We start from the raw sequence: 21,712 nt of genomic DNA, 5'->3' as shown, positions 1-21,712 counted from the left end.
GGAATACAGTGGGGAGATTTATATACATAGAGAACATGAAACAACGGGTGTTACCATACACACGGAAAGGAGAATGATCACTTAAGGTGAGCTATTACCAACAGGAGAGAAAAAAACCCTTATACAAAGTAAAACTGTTTCCCCATTTTTATTCCCCCCCCCCGTTCCTTGGATGTTCTTGTCAACTGCTGGAAATGGCCCACCTTGATTATCACTACAAAAGGTTTTTTTTGTTTCATGTTGTCTGCGTATATAAATTCTCCCCACTGTATTTTCCACTGAATGCATCCGATGAAGTGAGCTGTAGCTCACGAAAGCTTATGCTCAAATAAATTTGATAGTCTCTAAGGTGCCACCAGTACTCCTTTTCAAATAAATTTGTTCTTCTCTAAAGGAAGGGACAACTGCTCATTCCGCCTGAGGCCAAAGGCGGTAGAGAAGGAAGGGTGGGGGGGTCGGCCCTGCAGTGCTAAATAGTTTCGAGGCAGACCACGAGGGAGGGAGGGGACATGCACGGGCACAAAGGGACACTGCTACCAAAAATCTCCGATTAGAGGCGCAGGTGCACACAGACACCTACAGAGGAGCACCCATAGGGACACTACTCAAAGAAGAACAGACCCCTATCCTACAAGGTATTGTGAAGATCAGTTCATTAAATATTGTGAGGCATACAACTATGGTTTGAATCGGGGCATATAAATACCTAGATTAGCAGAAGGATGGTTTACATTGGGCAGCTGTGGCAGCATGGAATAAGCATGGGTATTGGAATCAGAAGACCAGGGTCTGCCACTAATTTACTCTGTGACCTTGGGAAATTTACTTGACCATTTTGTGCCCTATTTGCTCTGCCTATAAAGCACCAGTGTGAAGTGCTTGGAGAGCTATGAATGAAAATGTGCTATTAATACTGCAAAGTATTATAACCATTAGCCCCCACAATCTCATCTTGCCTTGTTTTGTTAACAGCTATTGTGAATGGAGTGGACACAGACCTTTCACCAATGGAATTTGCTCTGTATGTATTTTGTTGTCTGGGAACAATGCCTCAATCAAATTCAAATTGAGAAAAGGGCATGACTATTTAAAAAATAATTAAAAGGCGTTCTAACCAGGAAAGGTCCATCAATGCCTCATACATGCACCATGCAAACGGAAACAGAGGTTGCTGGGTCAAGCTCAAATAAGATCCTTTCAGAGGAAGCCAGTTTTACTCTTTTTTATGCCAGACAGACTCTACTGGCGAGAGGGTATGAAACAAAACCGGAAGAGTAGTAATCCTACTATTGGGAGACCATGGTAATCTTGGCAATTAAGGACTCCCTAGGAGGTTAAAGACACTGAGAGTCAAACATTTACAAAATGTTTCAAGTATGTCATAAAATGTGCTCACCTTAGACACCTCAGTTCTGAACCATCAACAGCCTATTTGTTTTTGCCATGCTCAACTTGCCTCTAAGTATGCTGTAAAGATGGCAAATGTTAACTTTTCATTAGCAAATGAAAAGACTGACTAGGTCATCTAGTTCATCTCACTGTCAATGCACAATTCTATTCCCAGCAGTAAGTTTTGCCCACTTGGCCCAGTTTAGTTTTAAAAGTCTCAAGCAACAGGGCTCCTTCCACTCTCTTCAAGAGGCTGACAAATCAAAATCAAAAAGGCTGACAAAGGAGGTGCTGTCGTCATCATGAATAGGTCGGAATATGAACAAGAGGCTACTAGGCAGCTCTCCAACACCACTTTCTACAAGCCATTACCCTCTGATCCCACTGAGAGTTACCAAAAGAAACTACAGCATTTGCTCAAGAAACTCCCTGAAAAAGCACAAGAACAAATCCGCACAGACACACCCCTGGAGCCCCGACCTGGGGTATTCTATCTGCTACCCAAGATCCATAAAACTGGAAATCCTGGATGCCCCATCATCTCAGGCATTGGCACCCTGACAGCAGGATTGTCTGGCTATGTAGACTCCCTCCTCAGGCCCTACGTTACCAGCACTCCCAGCTATCTTTGAGACACCACTGACTTCCGGAGGAAACTACAAACCATTGGTGGTCTTCCTAAAAACACCATCCTAACCACTATGGATGTAGAAGCCCTCTACACCAACATTCCACACAAAGATGGACTACAAGCCATCAGGAACAGTGTCCCCAATAATGTCACGGCTAACCTGGTGGCTGAACTTCGTGACTTTGTCCTGACCCATAACTATTTCACATTTGGGGACAATGTATACCTTCAAATCAGCGGCACTGCGATGGGTACCCGCATGGCCCCACAGTATGCCAACATTTTTATGGCTGACTTAGAACAACGTTTCCTCAGCTCTTGTCCCCTAATGCCCTACTCTACTTGCGCTACATTGATGACGACATCTTCATCATCTGGACCCATGGAAAAGAAGCCCTTGAGGAATTCCACCAGGATTTCAACAATTTCCATCCCACCATCAACCTCAGCCTGGACCAGTACACACAAGAGATCCACTTCCTGGACACTACGGTGCTAATACACGTCACATAAACACCACCCTATATCGGAAAGCTACTCACCGCTATTCCTACCTACATGCCTCTAGCTTTCATCCAGATCATACCACATGATCCATTGTCTACAGCCAAGCTCTACGATATAACCACATTTGCTCCAACCCCTCAGACAGAGACAAACACCTACAAGATCTCTATCATGCATTCTTACAACTAAAATACCCACCTGCTGAAGTGAAGAAACAGATTGACAGAGCCAGAAGAGTACTCAGAAGTCACCTACTACAGGACAGGCCCAACAAAGAAAATAACAGAACACCACTAGCCATCACCTTCAGCCCCCCAACTAAAACCTCTCCAATGCATCATCAAGAATCTACAACCTATCAGGAAGGATGACCCATCACTCTCACAGATCTTGGGAGACAGGCCAGTCCTTGCTTACAGACAGCCCCCCAACCTGAAGCAAATACTCACCAGCAACCATACACCACACAACAGAATCACTAACCCAGGAACCTAGCCTTGCAACAAAGCCCGTTGCCAACTGTGTCCACATATCTATTCAGGGACACCATTATAGGGCCTAATCACATCAGCCACACTATCAGAGGCTCGTTCACCTGCGCATCTACCAATGTGATATATGTCATCATGAGCCAACAATGCCCCTCTGCCATGTACATTGGTCAAACTGGACAGTCCCTACGTAAAAGAATAAATGGACACAAATCAGACGTCAAGAATTATAACATTAAAAAACCAGTCGGAGAACACTTCAATCTCTCCGGTCACTCGATTACAGACCTGAGTGTGGCTATCCTTCAACAGAAAAACTTCAAAAACAGACTCCAACGAGAGACTGATGAATTGGAATTAATTTGCAAACTGGATACAATTAACTTAGGCTTGAATAGAGACTGGGAATGGATGAGTCATTATATAAAGTAAAACTATTTCCCCATGTTATTTCTCCCATCCCCCACCGTTCCTTAGATATTCTTGGTAACTGCTGGAAATAGCCTACCTTGCTTGGCACCATGAAAGGTTTTCCTCCTCCCCCCCCGCACCCCCCCCCCCGCTGCTGGTGATGGCTTATCTTAAGTGATCACTCTCATTACAGTGTGCATGATAAAACCCATTGTTTCATGTTCTCTGTGTGTGTATATAAATCCCCCACTGTATTTTCCACCAAATGCATCCGATGAAGTGAGCTGTAGCTCACGAAAGCTTATGCTCAAATAAATTTGTTAATCTCTAAGGTGCCAGAAGTTCTCCTTTTCTTTTTGCGAATACAGACTAACACGGCTGCTACTCTGAAACCTCTCTTCAAGAGGCTATTCCAGACCTTGCTGTTCGCATTTCTAGATGGCCTACACTTTTCTGTGCTCAGTTTCATCCTATTAATCCCAATTCTAAACCTCTTGTATCACCCTAAACATTTCATCTCATTCCTTTACATATGCACCCTTCAAAAACTTGTAAACCAATCAATATCTTTCAAACTGTACAAAAATCTGAGGAAAGCATCCAGCGGGCTAAAGCCTGAGTTTTATCAATAATACAAGAGAGATCCCCACCTGCTTCCACCATTAAAGATGTATAATGATTCCCTTTTTAAGGGATGAGAATCCTTTGGAAAACTGGCATCTGGTGTGATTCATTCATATCCCCTGAGAAAACACAGACGCAGAAAAGACTTACAGTCCAGACCCAAATATGTCCAATAAATGATATTACCTCACCCACCTTGTCTAAAAGCCAAGTTTCTCATTAATATATATATACTTCAAAATCTATGCCAAATTCACTTCAGCTGGCTATCTTCCTTAGCAGTAAAAGCTGAAAAATCTCCAGTTATTGGAATAAAGAATCACTTAGCTAACTTTCCAACAGAAGAAATCCCTTAAAGGAGAAAAAAAAATCCCTTTATTCCTCCTCATTTATTTATAGCCTAGGATGTTTGGGATTGTACAGAAACGTATAGAGGGGAAAAAATTAGCAGGTTAGAAATTAACCCTCCTCTCATTTTGTTCTGTACGAAGCCAAATGCTCAGGAGTTTCCTCAAGCAGTACTAACCATGGGAAGGAATATCTGAAACCAGAGATTACTGCATTATTCTGCCAAATAGTGATTGTAACAAAAATTCATTCTGATCCTGTAAGGATGCTTAATAAGTCCAGATATTCTTTAGCTCACACTGCTGTGTTTCCAAAAAATATTATATGGATGGCTGTGTCTATTGGATGATCTTACACAGTGGCCCCGGTTTTCCACTTGCACCAATGTGAATCAGGAGTAATTTCAGTAAATTCAGGGGAGTTACAATCACTGCAAATTAGAGTGAGATCAGAATCAAGCCCAGTATATGGAAAAGGATGGAAACATTTTATCACCTGGTTTTTAGAGCAAAGAGGTAGAAATCACGTACTGGACCTGGCAATATACAGGTACAGTTTTGTGAGAGTTAGGCACATTACAGATAATTATTCATATGAGAGGACACTTATTATGGAGAGAGAGTTGAAATAAACCTTCCACTGCAAAGAGTAATTTCTTACTTGGAAACTGTAGTTGATAGGTTTAAATTTAAAATTTCAAAAATGATTCATCCTGATGATCCAGCCAAAGTGAGTAAAACCAGAGTTTACTTCCACTCACATAGGGTTTTGCATACAGATTCGATCCTTAGGCCTCAATCCTTGAAAAACTTAGACATGTTTAACTGTACACTGGGAACAATCCCACATACAAGCGGTTTTCAAATTTTAGCAACCTGAGGAACCCTATTTTGATTTAAAAAATTTTCTGAGACCCCCAACCCCCCGGCTCAGCCCCAGGCCCTGCCCCTACTCCACCCCTTACCCCAAGGCCCCACCCTTGCCCCATCTCTTCCCGCTCACTCCATCCCCCCTCTCTCCATCGCTCACTCTCCCCCACCCTCACGCACTTTCACTAGGCTGGGTGCAGAAGGGGGTGCAGGCTCTGGGTGGGAGTTTGGCTGCAGGAGGGGGTAAGGGGTGCGAGCTCTTGGAGGGAGTTTGGGTGTGGAGTGCAGGCTCTGGGCTGAGGCAAGGGGTTGGGGTACGTGAGGGGGTGAGGTCAATTCCTGGCCAATGGGAGCTGCGGAGTCGGCACTCGGGGCAGGAGCAGTGTATGGAGACCTGTCCTCCCCTCACCCCACCAGGGGCTGCAGGAACGTGTCAGCCGCTTCCGGGAGCAGCTTAGGGCCAAGGCAGGCAGGGAGCCTGCTTTAGCCCTGCTACACCACCGGATTTTTAGTGGCCTAAAATCTCCTGGTTTGGCTTCAGTAGCCTCTGGGAGATGGCGGGGGGGGAGTTGAGGGAGGGAGGGAGGGGGACGAATTGATCAGCGGGGCCCGCAGACCCCCTGGAGTTCCCTTAGGGACCCCTAGTGATCCGCGGATCCCAGTTTGAGAAACGCTGCCATATACTTCAATAGCACTAATCACAGGGTGCAAAGTTATCCACGTGCAGAAGTCTTTGCAGAATCAGGTCCTTCCAAACTGCATTAGAAATTCATTAAAGGGACACAGACGACTGAAATATCACATGCTTCTCTGAAATATTTTAACTTATTGTTACAAATATCCAAAAAATTGCTATAACCGAAAAAGATTAGAGAAAAAATGAATATCTGTCTATTTCTACAGTTTGTTCATGTGTTTGAAAGCATTTTGTGAATTGTCAACTGAATTATTTCCCCTGTATAGTCAGGTTCCTCTCTTTGCGCAGCTCTTTCAGACAGCAACAGGAGAGGGAATAGCATTGTCTTAGAAATAGGGGGGGAAATGGTTTTCCTGAAAATTAACATGGAAAATTAGACAACAGGTGTAATAGCAGAAACAAACTTTAAACTCATTATTTGAGATTGGTACGATTTGAAGACGGAGGTACCCCTTTAATATATATATTCCCCATCAGAGTTTACCTCGAGAAAATGCTCTGCCTGTTGCTCTCGATCCAATTTTCTTGATGTTGTGATAATCAGACCTGCAGAAAAAGGAGAACATTTGATTGTCAAGATCTGCCAGAGCAACGTAAGTCTCTCCACTGACCATAAGAGGCAAGTTCATTTGCTGAATTCTCCAAAAGTGGTGGTAATGGGGGATGCGGGGGATGATTTGGAACAGTATCATGCCTAGTTTTCTTGATGTCTGTCCGACATCATCACAGTCAGTGTCTGCCTGAAAAAGAATCTGTAAGGGAAAAAAAATACAATATTAAAAACTGAAAACGGGTTACGATTGTATTTATATAGTTAATACACTGTAGTTAGTATGGTAAATTCAAAAACCTCAGTAAAGAATCACTAGCAGTCTTGTAATTAGGAATTTTAATTAAAATTTGCATACGAGTGAAATCTTACAGTAAGAACCTCATTAAAGATTTTAGAGTTCTTGAACAATTAATAGGATGGGATGCTGATTACTTCTGTGCCAAAGCTCTATCTTCTGTTATTTAACTTTCTGATAGGTTTTTGACCTCTCTTTTTTGTTATTATATTTGACAAGGAAGGTTATTTCTGTAATAACTCCTTGTATGCATAATGATTTCCAGCTCTTGTGCACTGAAGGTTCTGTACTACATCATCATTTTGTTCCATGTATAAAGAGCCTTTAAACAAAGTAACTTTTTACATTAAAAAGATCATGACATCTTTACTTTAAACAATGTTCTTCTATACTCTAATAACCTCATGCAGGATATAGACTTAGCAAAGAAAATATGAGAGACACTCACAGACTTTCCAAGATTCCACGGACTTTCCAAGATTCCTTACCCTTACTGTGTTGTTAAAAACAATTTTAGCTTTTATTTTTCCTCAGTAGCAATTAAAAGGTTTCACTTCTACCTCACACAAAGTGTTCTTTGAATAGCAGAATACAGTGTGTGCTGTCTCGGAGGTAGATTCTGACTAGTGTTAAGAGACCAGAATCCCACAGGTATATATTCCCAGAGGTATATATTTTATTGAAGACAATGCCAATGTACCATATACTTTGCAAGAATTCATTCTTCATGTTTGCTAGAAAAACAGGAGCAGTAATATCCCATGGCTGAACTAAAAGACTTACTTGTTTAATGAGAGGATTTACCCTTCTGATGTCCATGATTTTTTTCAGAATAATAATTGTTATTAATTATAATTATTATATCTTACATGTATATTGTGCCTTTAATCTCAAAGCACTCTAAAGCACTTTACACACTGTTACTTTATGCTTAGGAGGAATCACTTCACTCACCAGTAAAATGGGGGTTATATCTAGGAGTAATGGGATTAAATTAACAAAGAGAAGTCTTTCCTGATATTTCAGGCTAACAACGAGATCTATTAGACCGAAAAATAGACTCCCAAGGGAAAGTGATAGAAACCAGACTAGACTTGACAAAGCATCAGAAAAAATTGTATGTTGTTGATATTGAGAATAATCCTGTGCTGGCAAAGGGATGGAAAATAAAAATGCAACAGGCCTTTTCGATCTCAGATGGTTACAATTCTGTTCTCTGGGTTGTAAGCTGACTGCAGTTGTGTGGATTTAGGAAGGCATCACAGTGGATGATGGATTTGTGCCATGCATGCAACTCTGTATTCATGCATACGATGAAGTGGGCTGTAGCCCACGAAAGCTTATGCTCAAATAAATTTGTTAGTCTCTAAGGTGCCACAAGTACTCCTATTCTTTTTGTGTGAATGTAGCTCATCATATATGAATACAAGGAAGAAGTCACTACAAGCAAATACTTGTTTTCAGCAACACCTTGTAAGAGCAACTGCCCCTTACAAGCAACATTTCCCTACTGTGACTTATCAACACTCCTCATAACAAGAAAAGGAGTACTTGTGGCACCTTAGAGACTAACAAATTTATTAGAGTATAAGCTTTCGTGAGCTACGGCTCACTTCATCGGATGCATTTCATAACAGCAACAGTCACTTGGGAGCAACATAGCAAAAGGGCACTGATATATTGCTACTAATGACCATTCTACTGTATTTTAGAAAATATTTCATTACCAACATGATTTTAAAGTGGAACTCATTAAGCCCTTTTGTGGCATTAAAACACTATAGACACCTGTGCTCAGAAAGGGCATGTATCAACAGAGCTCTCACTATTCTGAAGATATGACATCTCTTTATATGCCCTCCCACCCTCTTTTTGCTAAGACACTATTTATAAATGGTACCCAACTCTTCTTAAGCCAGAAATGTACATGCACAAAGAGTACAGACTGAAGGTCAGATAGTTAAATGCACCCTACACCTTCCCAAACAGATTTGCACGCATGCTGCATGGCCATTCATTACAGTGAGTGATATGATTAGGATTGCCAACTTTTTAATTGCACGAAACCGAACACCCTTGCTCTGCCCCCTGCCTCATCCCTTCTGAGGCCCCACCCCTTCTACAAGGCCCTGCCCCTACTCACTCCACCCCCCCACCCTCACTCACTTTCATCAGACTGGGGCAGGGGTGCAGGAGGGAGTGAGGCCAAAAATGAGGGGTTGGGTACCGGAGGGGGCTCCGGGCTGAGGCCAGGGGGTTCAGAGTGCGGGAGGGGGTTGGGGTGCAGGAGGGGAATGCGGGTTCCAGTTGGGGGGTGTGGGCTGGGGATGAGGGGTTTGGGCTCTAGGAGGTAGTTAGGATGCCAGAGGGGGTTACAATCTGGTGGCAGGGGATTGGGGTGCGGGAGGAGGTTCAGGGTGAGGGTTTTAGCTAGGTGACACTTACCTCAGGTGGCTCCCAGTCTGTGGTGCAACTGGGCTATGGCAGACTCCCTGACTGCCCTGGCTCTGGAAGGCTCCCAGAAGCTTATGCTCAAATAAATTTGTTAGTCTCTAAGGTGCCACAAGTACTCCTTTTCTTTTTGCAAATACAGACTAACACGGCTGCTACTCAGAAGCAGCAGCATGCCCCTGCTCTGGCTGCTAGGTGGAGGGGCCAAGGGGCTCTGCGCGCTGCCTGTGCCCACAGGTGCCATTGCCACAGCTCCCCATTGGCTGCGGTTCCTGTCCAGTGGGAGCTGCGGAGCTGGTACACGGGGTAGGGGCAGAGTGTGGAGCCCCCGTGGCCACCCCTATGCCCAGGAGCCAGACATGCTGGCCGCTTCCGGGAGCCGCGTGGAGCCAGGGCAGGCAGGGAGCCTCCCTTAGCCCTGCTGCACTGTTGACCGGACTTTTAGCGGTCCCTTTTCGACCAGGTGTTCCAGTAGAAAACCAGACACTTGGCAACCTTAGATATGATTTCCGCCCTAACCACCCCATAGAGAGAGCACATCTTACTCTCCTTTTGAAATGAAAGGCTCACGATGGACTCTTCAAACTGAACCTTCCAGTTGGTAGAACACCCTGGCACCTGCCACTGGACAGGCAAAAGGGACAGTCACTATGATCAGTTCTCACAAGTGTGATTTTGTAAGGTTGTTGGTTGGTTTTTTGTTTTGTTTTTTTAAAGCTACAGACATTTTTATTACAGTTCTATCCAGAGGCCCCAAACACATCTGGCTCCCATTCTGCTACATGTTCTTCAAGCGCTGTCTATGTGTTTATTCAGTGCCTAGGACATGAGGGGTTCCATTCTTGGCTGGCGCTTAGGCACTACCGTAATAAACATGATTAATGATAGAATAATAAATACAAACACATAGCAAGTCCCTACTCCAAAAATGGTTCATATAATTTTAAAGGAATGGCTACAGGAAGAGAAGAGCAGCCATCAGACTCCATACCGAACAAAACTTAGTATACGCTCTTCAATCAAATAATCATCTTACACAGAGATAGCTATAAATGTTCACTATAAAGGCTGTTAATGTTGGGCCAATTTCATCAGCCCCCACAAATGACTTCAGCTGAATTTCATGGGTTTTTCTTGGAGGAGAATTCAGCCAATGGTGTCGTAACATTTTTTCCCTCGCCAAGTTTATTAATGTAATAAATAAGTGACAGTAATAGTACTCAGCACGACAATTTTAAACTTCCAAGCATCGTACACACGTTAACCAATCCATCAGCACAACATCTCAGTGAGTATTATCCTCACTTTGAAAGGTGGGGAAACTGAGGCAACTTGACCAGTGTCACCCAGCAGGCCACGGTAGATGTGACACTAGAGCTTGCTTTATTGATAGCTGGTGGTGCTGGAGGATTTAGGGCTACCACCATGCCCCCCCATCTGGGGAGAAGATATTTTGCTGCTCTGTCCGAAAGGCAGCTCGATTCCTGAGCTGCCAGCTGGGAATTGTTCAGTCCAGTCTCTTCCTGGCTGCCAGGCAGTAATAAGGGAGGATGTTTGCTGCTCCTGACATTCAGATGTCAAGAGGAGTCATCTCCCCCCGCACCAGACACCAAAGAGGGAGAAGGTCCCCTCTTCGGGCTTGGGGAGGGCTTTGTAATCACAGAAGTCTGTTGGGTCAGACAGCTTCAGGGGCTTTGTCCATAGTCTTGGCTATACACGAGCATGGGCAATGTTGTGAGATTTCCTGCTTCCATTCAAACCAGACAAGAATGTCTTAGCAACCGACCTTCTGGCACATCTGCTCCCAGCCAAGCACTGGAAGTGGGAAGTCAGCTAAACTTTTGTGAATTTCAAAACAGATTAGATCCAGGTTAAGTTCTGGGTCCAGAGAGGCCTGACTAGACTAGTCTTAATTTGCACTTTTACAGAGCCTTTCCCTTATGGATCTCAAAGCAATTTATAAGCATCCCCTGCAGGATAAACAACTATGATTATCCTCATATTACAGACAGAGAAGCTGAGACACAGGTAAGTGATTCATCTTAGGTCACAGAGTGAATAAGTGACCCCACCAGGAACAGAACTCTGAACTCCTGACTCCATGTCTGCTGTTCTAGCCACCGGATAACAAACCCTCTTTGAACCAGTTTACTAACCCTTTGGTGTTAACATATATATAATGTAGCGAACACGTAAGCATAAGAACAGTTATGAGCTCAACAATGAGGCTAGCACTCTGTGCAATGGTAAAATATGGGCATGAAATAACTAATAATAAAATAAGCAAGCCAGAGAGTGTCAAAAACAGTTAGCTTTTATGTTTAGCTTTTTAGTTTTGCTGATTTGTGTCATCTTGGGTATTTTTGTGATATGCAAAAAATAGGTTTCTTTTTTACTTTAAATGATTCCTTTGTGATTTAATTTTTTAAAAACAGTAGTTTTGCTTGGATGGTTAATCATGTGTTTATGCAGCTTTTTATGTGTATCTGGGGAAATACCCAAAAGTACTTATTTGCACTATGGGCCTGATGCCATTTAGGTTTCAAAACAGAAAGCTAGATTCTCAGCTGGTGTAAATCAGTGTAGCTCCACTGAAGCCAAAGGACCCACATCAATTTACATAAGCTAAGGATTTGGCCGAGAGGATTTTATTTTTTTTAATTTTTGGTCTGCTTATTTTTAACCATGAGTATATGAAAACCCCACTGTCAATCACTACTTTTTGTGTAACAAGAAAAAAAGTTGTATTTTTCAAATAAATTAAATCAAAAGTCATTTTTAGGCAAAAATCTGATCATCCATGTCCAAACTCAGCATCCATTATTTTATTTGTCTGTGCAAGTTGTACTTTCTTTGAATACATAAAATGCCATTTAACTCCTATCAAAGCTGCAAATCAAAATTAAGTTCTGCCAGTTTTGCCAACCTTTCTGATAGTTTACCATGTACAGTACTGGAAATGTAAACATATTTTATAGGATTGTGTTACTTTAACACAAAGCTCATGGTTTTTGGCAGCCTATATGATTAACTTGCCAAGGAGTGTGGATCTGATATGCAGGCTGAGAGCGTATTTGAGTAAAAGCAGACAGGTAAAGGAGAAGCTAATACATGATTTTTCACCAACACTGAATCTACCCTTTTAAGTCTAAGATGAAACTGATGTTGATTAAAATGGATGATTATAAATAAACAAATGAGGAAATAATGCTACAACTGTAATCTTCAAAGATGTGATCCCAGAATCCCATATTAATGGGCAAAGGAATTAAATAAAGGTCCTAAAAAGTATCATCCAGAGCAGACGGGCTACGCTGTGCTGGGCACATGAAGCCCTGGCTTGCACCCTCAGAAAGCCCAGCTGTTCCTGAGTTGGTAACATCCATATTGTACAGGTCAGTATTTCTATGCCTTCTTAAAACAGCAAGGGAAAAGGATATGCAAGATTTGTGATGAGCAGGATCCGTGGAATTGCTCCTCCTACATGTACTGTCTCATGCAGCTCAGCTGCAAACCAGATGAAAGTACATACCAACTCCAGTACTTCCAAAGCAAAAAAACAAAAAAACAAAAAAAAAAACACCAGAGGGACGTGCAGACTGGCCTAATAGGATTTGAGAAACCAAACTGCAAGGGATGAAATTACTTATTTCCATCCTCCTATATCAGTCTGTGCAAATGGGCATTTAAGAGCAGCAGTCCAACAGCAACACAAATGATCTGCATAGGTCCTGCTTATCATTATGGCAGCTGGCAGAACACACTTTCCAAAATGTGTTGGTAAGCTGCTCTACAAAACTCAAGATGATACCTCTGCTCTTGGAGCCGAGAAGTAGAGATGGCCCCTGGTCCAGTGTACCCTGGTTGCTAATGCTCCTTCTAAGGTCATTCCCCTAATCAAAACTGCCAGGACCTTTCAAGGAATTTTAAAGCCATACTGCCAAATAATACTCAGCAACACACAGTGATTGGATTAGTACCTAATGAGTTGTAATTTAAACTGCTGCATACCCATTACATTACTAGCTCCAGCTTCACTCCTAATGTGCTGGCTACCTTGAGTTTAAAGCACCAGTTAACTCAATCTAGACATTTGTGTATGCAAACAGGAGTGTGGGTTGGGGCAACACTCGAGTTATACCTTGCGTTAACAATACAGTGAACACAAATCCTTAGGTTAATCAACTTTTCATAATCTTATTTAATATATATTATTCTAAATGTTTGCATTAGAAATATTTGGAATATTCTCAACTGCTATCAATTATTTACATATACAGTCTGACTGGTTAATATCACTGTAGCCATCATTAATGTTACCCTAGGAGGAAGTAAACAAACCTGTGGACTCATCATATGACTATCTTCAGCCAGGATTTTCTTCCTGTATGTAAAAATCAATACATATCATCCTTACATATATTTGATTTCTGAGAAATATTTATTTAGTGGATCTCAGGTACCAAGGCACCTAAAGACTGAAAGTTAGTTTGCCGCAGATATTCTTTCACACAGAATATTTGAGTTTCCCTAATAGGTCTAATACTAATATTAATCCAGAGAGAGCTCAGTAGCTTTTTCCAATGAAATTAAATTATTTTGATTCTAACTGTAGGGTCAGATTCTGATAACCTTATTCGAGCTGAACAGCAATTGACTCCAGGGATGATTCTGTTTTCAATGTGTCTCTTCTCTCAGTAAGGTAGTACTTAACATGAATAAGGGTGTCCGAATCTGGCCCAAATGAAGAGGATACATTAGCATTGTGTTACTCTTCCTGGTAGGGGAGCAGATTTTTAAATTATAGGAAGTAAAAAGGACTGAAATTGCATTCCAATTATTTTGTTAGCTTCTCATCTCCACAATTGGTTTAGCTAAGAACACAGAAACAACATGTGCAAGGCAACAAGCAACCCAGCATCAAAGAAGGCTAACAAGCAGCATGTTCCTATGTCTCTAAGCAGAAGGCAGCTCCACTGTGACTTTCAATAACTGATATGGTATCCAGATTTGTTCTCTTCAAAATAAAATATTCAGATTGGGATACAGATGTGAAGTTGGTTGAGTAGAAAACAGTCAGGCTACAATATATTTCCAGGTGTATCATACACTTTTTAAACCCATGTTCTTCTCCCATCACACCCATTAAAATCCCATACATCTAATTTTTTTAAAATAAATTCTTGCATCTGCATGATTGGCTGGAAATATGAATAAAGAAGCTTGTAGTATATTACTCAGGTTTAACTTGTGGTTTCAGAATATGTTTACTCAGCTGTAAAAACAATACATTCTATCGCTTGCAACATGTTCTTCATCAGAGAACAAGGCCAGACACAATTTGCCATGAATCGTAAAGCCAGTATGGCAAAGCCACACGGACAGATCCTACATGGATTATAGTTGAGATCTCAGCCTGAAGCTTTGCTATACCCTGGTTTCAGGGGAAAGCTTTCCTTTCACTAAGATACTGATCCTGGCCTCCAAATATGATGGTACCCATAGTATAAAACTAGGGAGCTTCCTCCACAGAGTTATCACCTATCCATGCTCATCAAGGAATTTTTGCACCTTCCTTGTCACAGATGCTATATTCCCAGATTTTTAACTGCTGGTCTCAAGCGCCACAATGAACAAAGATACAGGTAGAAGAAGATCAAAGCAACTTCCAGAGGGTAGCCTTTGAAGACTATGTCCAGGTCCCAGCAATCAGATGCCAAATGGGTCTATGCCTAAACAAAGTAATGAAGCTGACCCATAGTTTGAGAGCAAGAGGAAATGGACAACATAGGCTCCATTGTTCATATTCATCTGTATCTGGGTAGGAGCCTGATTGACCAGAACAAAAATAGTTTGGGTGAACTGACACTAATGCCTAGTTGGCCTAGACAATCATATTTCTTGCTGCAGAAGTGTTCCTCAGCTAAAAGAAGACTGGACTTTCTACATAGGAGGCTTTCCCAGATCTAAGGAAGCAATTGGTCCTCTACTAGAAACTTAAGAACTGGACATTCCTTCTCTAAAACAAATCTTACCTGAAAGGGAGAGTAATCAAGGAAGCCTGAAATGCGTTAACTGACCACATTCTGAGACACTTATTTCCTGTGTGCCATAAAATACCATGACAATGATTCCTTCTCTTTGAGAGAGTCTATAGCTTTTTTAACAGTTTTGATGCAGAACCCATACTCTAACGCACTATTTGTTCTTTCCTCAACAGAAGGGTGTTCTGGAAAAGTTCAGGTATCCTTCCTAGAACCTGTATGTATATGGTCTCCTAGCAGAAAACCAGTTTCTTACTTTCCCCCATAGCCTCTCAAATACATATACTTGGTCCCCTTGTTCAATGAAGAATGGCAGGCCATCTTTTTTCAAAATTGCTTGAACTCATAAATCACTTAGGCACTTTTGAAAATCCTATGCTCAGTCTCAATTCTATAAATTTCACCATCACTGGTGGAGGCCTGTAGATCCTAACAAGGAAAAGCGCATCCAAAGGTCCCTCACAGATGACTGAAACAATTCTCTTTCTCTACCTAGACCCCCAAAGTCCTGAGGAGAGCCTCTTTTTGTGGGACCTCGTCAAAAGCCTGATTCCTCTTCACAGGATATGAGGATTCTGCCTCCAGCTTCTTTAAGGTAGAACCAAACATGAACCGTAGACTAAGATCCAAGCTCTGAACTGAAGAAGAGAGAATCAAAGGTAGTAGAAGGCTTCTATACTGGAATCTGAACCATCAATGAAACTGAGTTTCACAAATGAGACCACAAAGTATATTCTGTAGTCAAGGAAGCCCCTTATTTTAACTTGCCCCCTAAATTTGAGATGTTCAACTCCCTTTGGTCATTTAAGGCTAAAGGAACTAGCCCAGATATCCTAGCTTTGCATCCACAACAAATCACAGACAGCTGCAGCGGCACAGGAGCTAGCAAACAGAGCTCTAAACAGGGGAGTTTGAGTGGGAGTTCTGTTGGAGGAGAAGGTAGTTGTAATTGGTTTTGTATTTTTAGTGTGTGTGTGTGTGTGTGTGTGTGTGTGTGTGTGTGTGTGTGTAGGGGCTTTGTGCTGGGAAAGCAGCTGAGCCCTGATTAGGGGGTGGGGCTTCTGACTAGAGGTCCTATAAAGGTAGCCAGCCAGTCACGCAGTGGCACAGACAGCTGCAGAAGCACAGGAGATAGCAAACAGAGCTCTAAACAGGGGAGTTTGGATTGTGGTGCTTGTTTGGGGTTTGCTTTTGCTGGGGGGGTGGTCTTTTTGGTGTGGCTCGTGTTTCCCAGTTTAACAGGATTTAGGTGGGAAGGCGATGACAGATACAGAGGCAGCTATGGAAGTGACTCCTGTAGTGGAAGACACATTGAGGATGACTGGATGTGGAAGCTGTGGTATGTACATGATCCTGGAGGGGGGAACCGGTAAGAGTTTTGTCTGCATGAAATGCCGTCTGATAGAGCTGATGGAGGAAAAGATCCGAGGTTTGGAGATGCAGGTGGAAAGTCTCGTTGAATTTAGGAAGGCGTTTGAGCAGATGATGGAGCAAAGATATGAGGTATCTGAAGGGAAAAGCTCAGACTCGTGGATGGAAGCAGGGCTGGAGAATTTTGAGGGGAGACTGGGTGAGGAAAGTGGTCAGTGGAAACATGTGACTAAAAGAACCAGGCAGAGGAAAAGACGGGCTAGTGAAGGAGAAATAGAGCTTAGGAATAGGTTTGCAGAGTTGGAAAATGAAGAAGGGGCTCAGCAGGTACTTGTAGAAGGTGGAAGGGTAAGGAAGAAGAGAAGAGAGGCTAGTCCTATAGGAAAAGGGGAAGAGTCAAGGGAGACTAGACCAAATAACTGGGACTTGGTCCTGCTTTGAGCAGGGGGTTGGACTAGATGACCTTCTGGGGTCCCTTCCAACCCTGATATTCTATGATTCTATGAAATATGAGCCCCAGGAGGATACAGGATGGGTTGAAGAATATTATAAGGGAAAATAGGAATGGAAAGAACTCGCAGCCAGAGGGAACAGGGGAGAGACTGGAGAACAGCACCGTCACCAGGAAAAGGCAGGTCTATGTGATTGGGGACTCTTTATTGAGAAGAATAGAGAGACCTGTAACTAGAGCTGATCCTGAGAATAGAAGGGTGTGCTGTCTTCCGGGTGCTAAGATACGGGATGTAGACCTGAGGTTGAAAAGGATCCTAAAGGGAGCGGGAAAGAATCCCCTAATTATCCTTCATGTGGGAACAAACAATACGGCTAGATTCTCGCTGTAAAGTATTAAGGGAGACTATGCTAGGCTGGGGAAGACGCTTAAGGAAATTGAGGCTCAGGTGATCTTTAGCAGGATCCTATCTGTTCCTAGAGAAGGGCAACAAAGGTGTGACAAGATTATGACTGTCAACAGATGGCTTAGGCAGTGGTGCTATAAGGAGGGCTTTAGGATGTATGGCCACTGGGAGGCATTCACAGACAGCGGACAGTTCTCTCAGGATGGACTTCATCTGAGTAGGGAAGGAAATAGACTTCTAGGATCGAGGTTGGCACAACTTATAAAGAGAGCTTTAAACTACGAATTAGGGGGAGATGGATGGGAGATGTCCAGGAAATCTCCACGCCAGATTTTACCATTGAGAGGGAAGAAAACGAAATAAGAAAGGATACAGCCGTGGGTAGGAGAATGTATATAAGGAGCGAGGGCGGTGTGGATACTAGTCTAATAGGTTATACTGGCTGTAGAATGACTGTGCCTAATACGGTACAAAATGTGAGCAAGGCCAAACAGCAAAAATTAAGATATTTGTACACCAATGCGAGGAGCCTAGGTAACAAAATGGAGGAACTAGAGCTACTGGTGCAGGAAGTGAAACCAGATATTATAGGGATAACAGAAACATGGTGGAATAGTAGTCATGACTGGACTACAGGTATTGAAGGGTATGTGCTGTTTAGGAAAGACAGAAACAAAGGTTAAGGGGGCGGAGTAGCATTGTATATCAATGATGAGGTAGAATGTAAAGAAATAAGAAGCGATGCAATGGATAAGACAGAGTCCGTCTGGGCAAAAATTACACTGGGGAAGAAAACTAGTAAAGCCTCTCCTATGATAGTGCTTGGGGTGTGCTATAGATCTCCAGGATCTAATTTGGATATGGATAGAGCCCTTTTTAATGTCTTTAATAAAGTAAATACTAATGGAAACTGAGTGATCATGGGAGACTTTAACTTCCCAGATATAGACTGGAGGACTAGTGCTAGTAATAATAATAGGGCTCAGATTTTCCTAGATGCGATAGCTGATGGATTCCTTCATCAAGTAGTTGCTGAACCGACTAGACGGGATGCCATTTTAGATTTAATTTTGGTGAGTAGCGAGGACCTCATAGAAGAAATGGTTGTAGGGGACAATCTTGGCTCAAGTGATCATGAGCTAATTCAGTTCAAACTAAATGGAAGGATTAACAAAAATAAATCTGCAACTAGGATTTTTGATTTCAAAAGGGCTGACTTTCAAAAATTAAGGAAATTAGTTAGGGAAGTGGATTGGACTGAAGAATTTATGGATCTAAAGGCAGAGGAGGCCTGGGATTACTTTAAATGAAAACTGCAGAAGCTATCGGAAGCCTGTATCCCAAGAAAGGGGAAAAAATTCATAGGCAGGAGTTGTAGACCAAGCTGGATGAGCAAGCATCTTAGAGAGGTGATTAAGAAGAAGCAGAAAGCATACAGGGAGTGGAAGATGGGAGGGATCAGCAGGAAAGCTACCTAATTGAGGTCAGAACATGTAGGGATAAAGTGAGACAGGCTAAAAGTCGAGTAGAGTTGGACCTTGCAAAGGGAATTAAAACCAATAGTAAAAGGTTCTATAGCCATATAAATAAGAAGAAAACTAAGAAAGAAGTGGGGCCGCTTAACACTGAGGATGGAGTGGAGGTTAAAGATAATCTAGGCATGGCCCAATATCTAAACAAATACTTTGCCTCAGTCTTTAATAAGGCTAAAGAGGATCTTGGGGATAATGGTAGCATGACAAATGGGAATGAGGATATAGAGGTAGATATTACCATATCTGAGGTAGAAGCGAAACTGAAACAGCTTAATGGGACTAAATCGGGGGTCCCAGATAATCTTCATCCAAGAATATTAAAGGAATTGGCACCTGAAATTGCAAGCCCATTAGCAAGAATTTTTAATGAATCTGTAAACTCAGGAGTAGTACCGAATGATTGGAGAATTGTTAATATAGTTCCAATTTTTAAGAAAGGAAAAAAAAGTGATCCAGGTAACTACAGGCCAGTTAGTTTGACATCTGTAGTATGCAAGGTCCTGGAAAAAATTTTGAAGGAGAAATTAGTTAAGGACATTGAAGTCAATGGTAAATGGGACAAAACAACATGGTTTTACAAAAGGTAGATCATGCCAAACCAACCTAATCTCCTTTTTTGAAAAGGTAACAGATTTTTTAGATAAAGGAAATGCAGTGGATCTAATTTACCTAGATTTCAGTAAGGCATTTGATACCGTGCCACATGGGGAATTATTAGTTAAATTGGAGAAGATGGGGATCAATATGAACATCAAAAGGTGGATAAGGAATTGGTTAAAGGGGAGACTGCAACGGGTCCTACTGAAAGGTGAACTGTCAGGTTGGAGGGAGGTTACCAGTGGAGTTCCTCAGGGATCGGTTTTGGGACCAGTCTTATTTAATCTCTTTATTACTGACCTTGGCACAAAAAGTGGGAGTGTGCTAATAAAGTTTGCAGATGATACAAAGATGGGAGGTATTGCCAATTCGGAGAAAGATCGGGATATTATACAGGAGGATCTGGAGTAATAGTAATAGGATGAAATTTAATCGTGAGAAGTGTAAGGTTATGCATTTAGGGATTAATAACAAGAATTTTAGTTATAAGTTGGGGACACATCAATTGGAAGTAACGGAGGAGGAGAAGGACCTTGGAGTATTGGTTGATCATAGGATGACTATGAGTTGCCAACGTGATATGGCTGTGAAAAAAGCTAATGCGGTTTTGGGATGCATCAGGAGAGGCATTTCCAGTAGGGATAAGGAGGTTTTAGTACCGTTATACAAGGCACTGGTGAGACCTCACCTAGAATACTGTGTGCAGTTCTGGTCTCCCATGTTTAAAAGGATGAATTCAAACTGGAGCAGGTACAGAGAAGGGCTACTAGGATGATCCGAGGAATGGAAAACTTGTCTTATGAAAGGAGACTTAAGGAGCTTGGCTTGTTTAGCCTAACTAAAAGAAGGTTGAGGGGAGATATGATTGCTCTCTATAAATATATCAGAGGGATAAATACAGGGAGGGAGAGGAATTATTTCAGCTCAGCACCAATGTGGACACAAGAACAAATGGGTATAAACTGGCCACCAGGAAGTTTAGACTTGAAATCAGACGAAGGTTTTTAACCATCAGAGGAGTGAAGTTTTGGAATAACCTTCCAAGGGAAGCAGTGGGGGCAAAAGATCTATCTGGTTTTAAGATTCTATTTGATAAGTTTATGGAGGAGATGTTATGATGGGATAATGGGATTTTGGTAAGTAATTGATCTTTAAATATTCAGGGTAAATAGGCCAAATCCCCTGAGATGGGATATTAGATGGATGGGATCTGAGTTACTATAGAAAATTCTTTCCTGGGTATCTGGCTGGTGAATCTTGCCCATATGCTCAGGGTTTAGCTGATTGCCATATTTGGGGTCGGGAAGGAATTTTCCTCAAGGGCAGATTGGAGAGGCCCTGGAGGTTTTTCGCCTTCCTCTGTAGCATGGGGCATGGTTGACTTGAGGGAGGCTTCTCTGCTCCTTGAAGTCTTTGAACCATGATTTAAGGACTTCAATAGCTCAGACATGGGTGAGGTTTTTCATAGGAGTGGGTGGGTGAGATTCTGTGGCCTGCGCTGTGCAGGAGGTCGGACTAGATGATCAGAATGGTCCCTTCTGACCTTAGTATCTATGAAAAGCTGCTGTGGATTTAGCCATTCATGGAATTGGCCAACATAATCCATCTAGTGGGAAAGATAAGAGACTGCTTCATCAGTGAAAAATTCACTTAAAAAAAGTGTTCTGAGGATGTTCTTAATAATTCTAGGTAAGGTGTTTTAAATAGGCAGGAACCATTTGGTCAGCTGTTGGTCAGCTCCTACTGGGCACTGATTCCTAAAAGGTGGGATAAGCAACTGAAAATATCTGGCACAGGTATGGAGATTTCAGTCCAACAATGAAGTAGAAGAAGAAACTGAAGAAATTAATGCTTGTGCTCCCAGGAATAGTACTTCTTACTGAAGAAGTCAAAGGAGAGGTAATAAATATTGCCAATTAACAGGAGTTTACTAACTCAAATGATCAGAAACTTATTCCTGAAAATAAAGATGATGGGCCTTCTAGAAGGCCCAAGTACACATCAATTATACTCACAAGTCAACATAGGACTTTCATTCAAGA

General features: G+C 42.2%; 1 protein-coding gene across 9 annotated transcripts in view; it reads right to left on the bottom strand.

Annotated features, from left to right (window-relative positions):
- The window catches only part of FAT3 (FAT atypical cadherin 3), a 576,249-nt gene that overhangs the window by 197,876 nt on the left and 356,661 nt on the right, over positions 1–21,712 (bottom strand). For all 9 annotated transcript variants that reach the window (XM_038409118.2, XM_043504135.1, XM_043504136.1 and 6 more), the window contains exon 4: positions 6,452–6,513. In XM_038409118.2, coding sequence (XP_038265046.1) covers positions 6,452–6,513 — 62 coding nt within the window. The remainder of the gene's footprint in view (positions 1–6,451; positions 6,514–21,712) is intronic.

This window comes from Dermochelys coriacea, chromosome 1, assembly GCF_009764565.3.
Source record: "Dermochelys coriacea isolate rDerCor1 chromosome 1, rDerCor1.pri.v4, whole genome shotgun sequence".
Classification (NCBI taxonomy): domain Eukaryota; kingdom Metazoa; phylum Chordata; order Testudines; family Dermochelyidae; genus Dermochelys; species Dermochelys coriacea.
The sequence above is the reverse complement of the archived record's forward strand: the minus strand, read 5'-3'. Positions and strand labels throughout refer to the sequence as shown.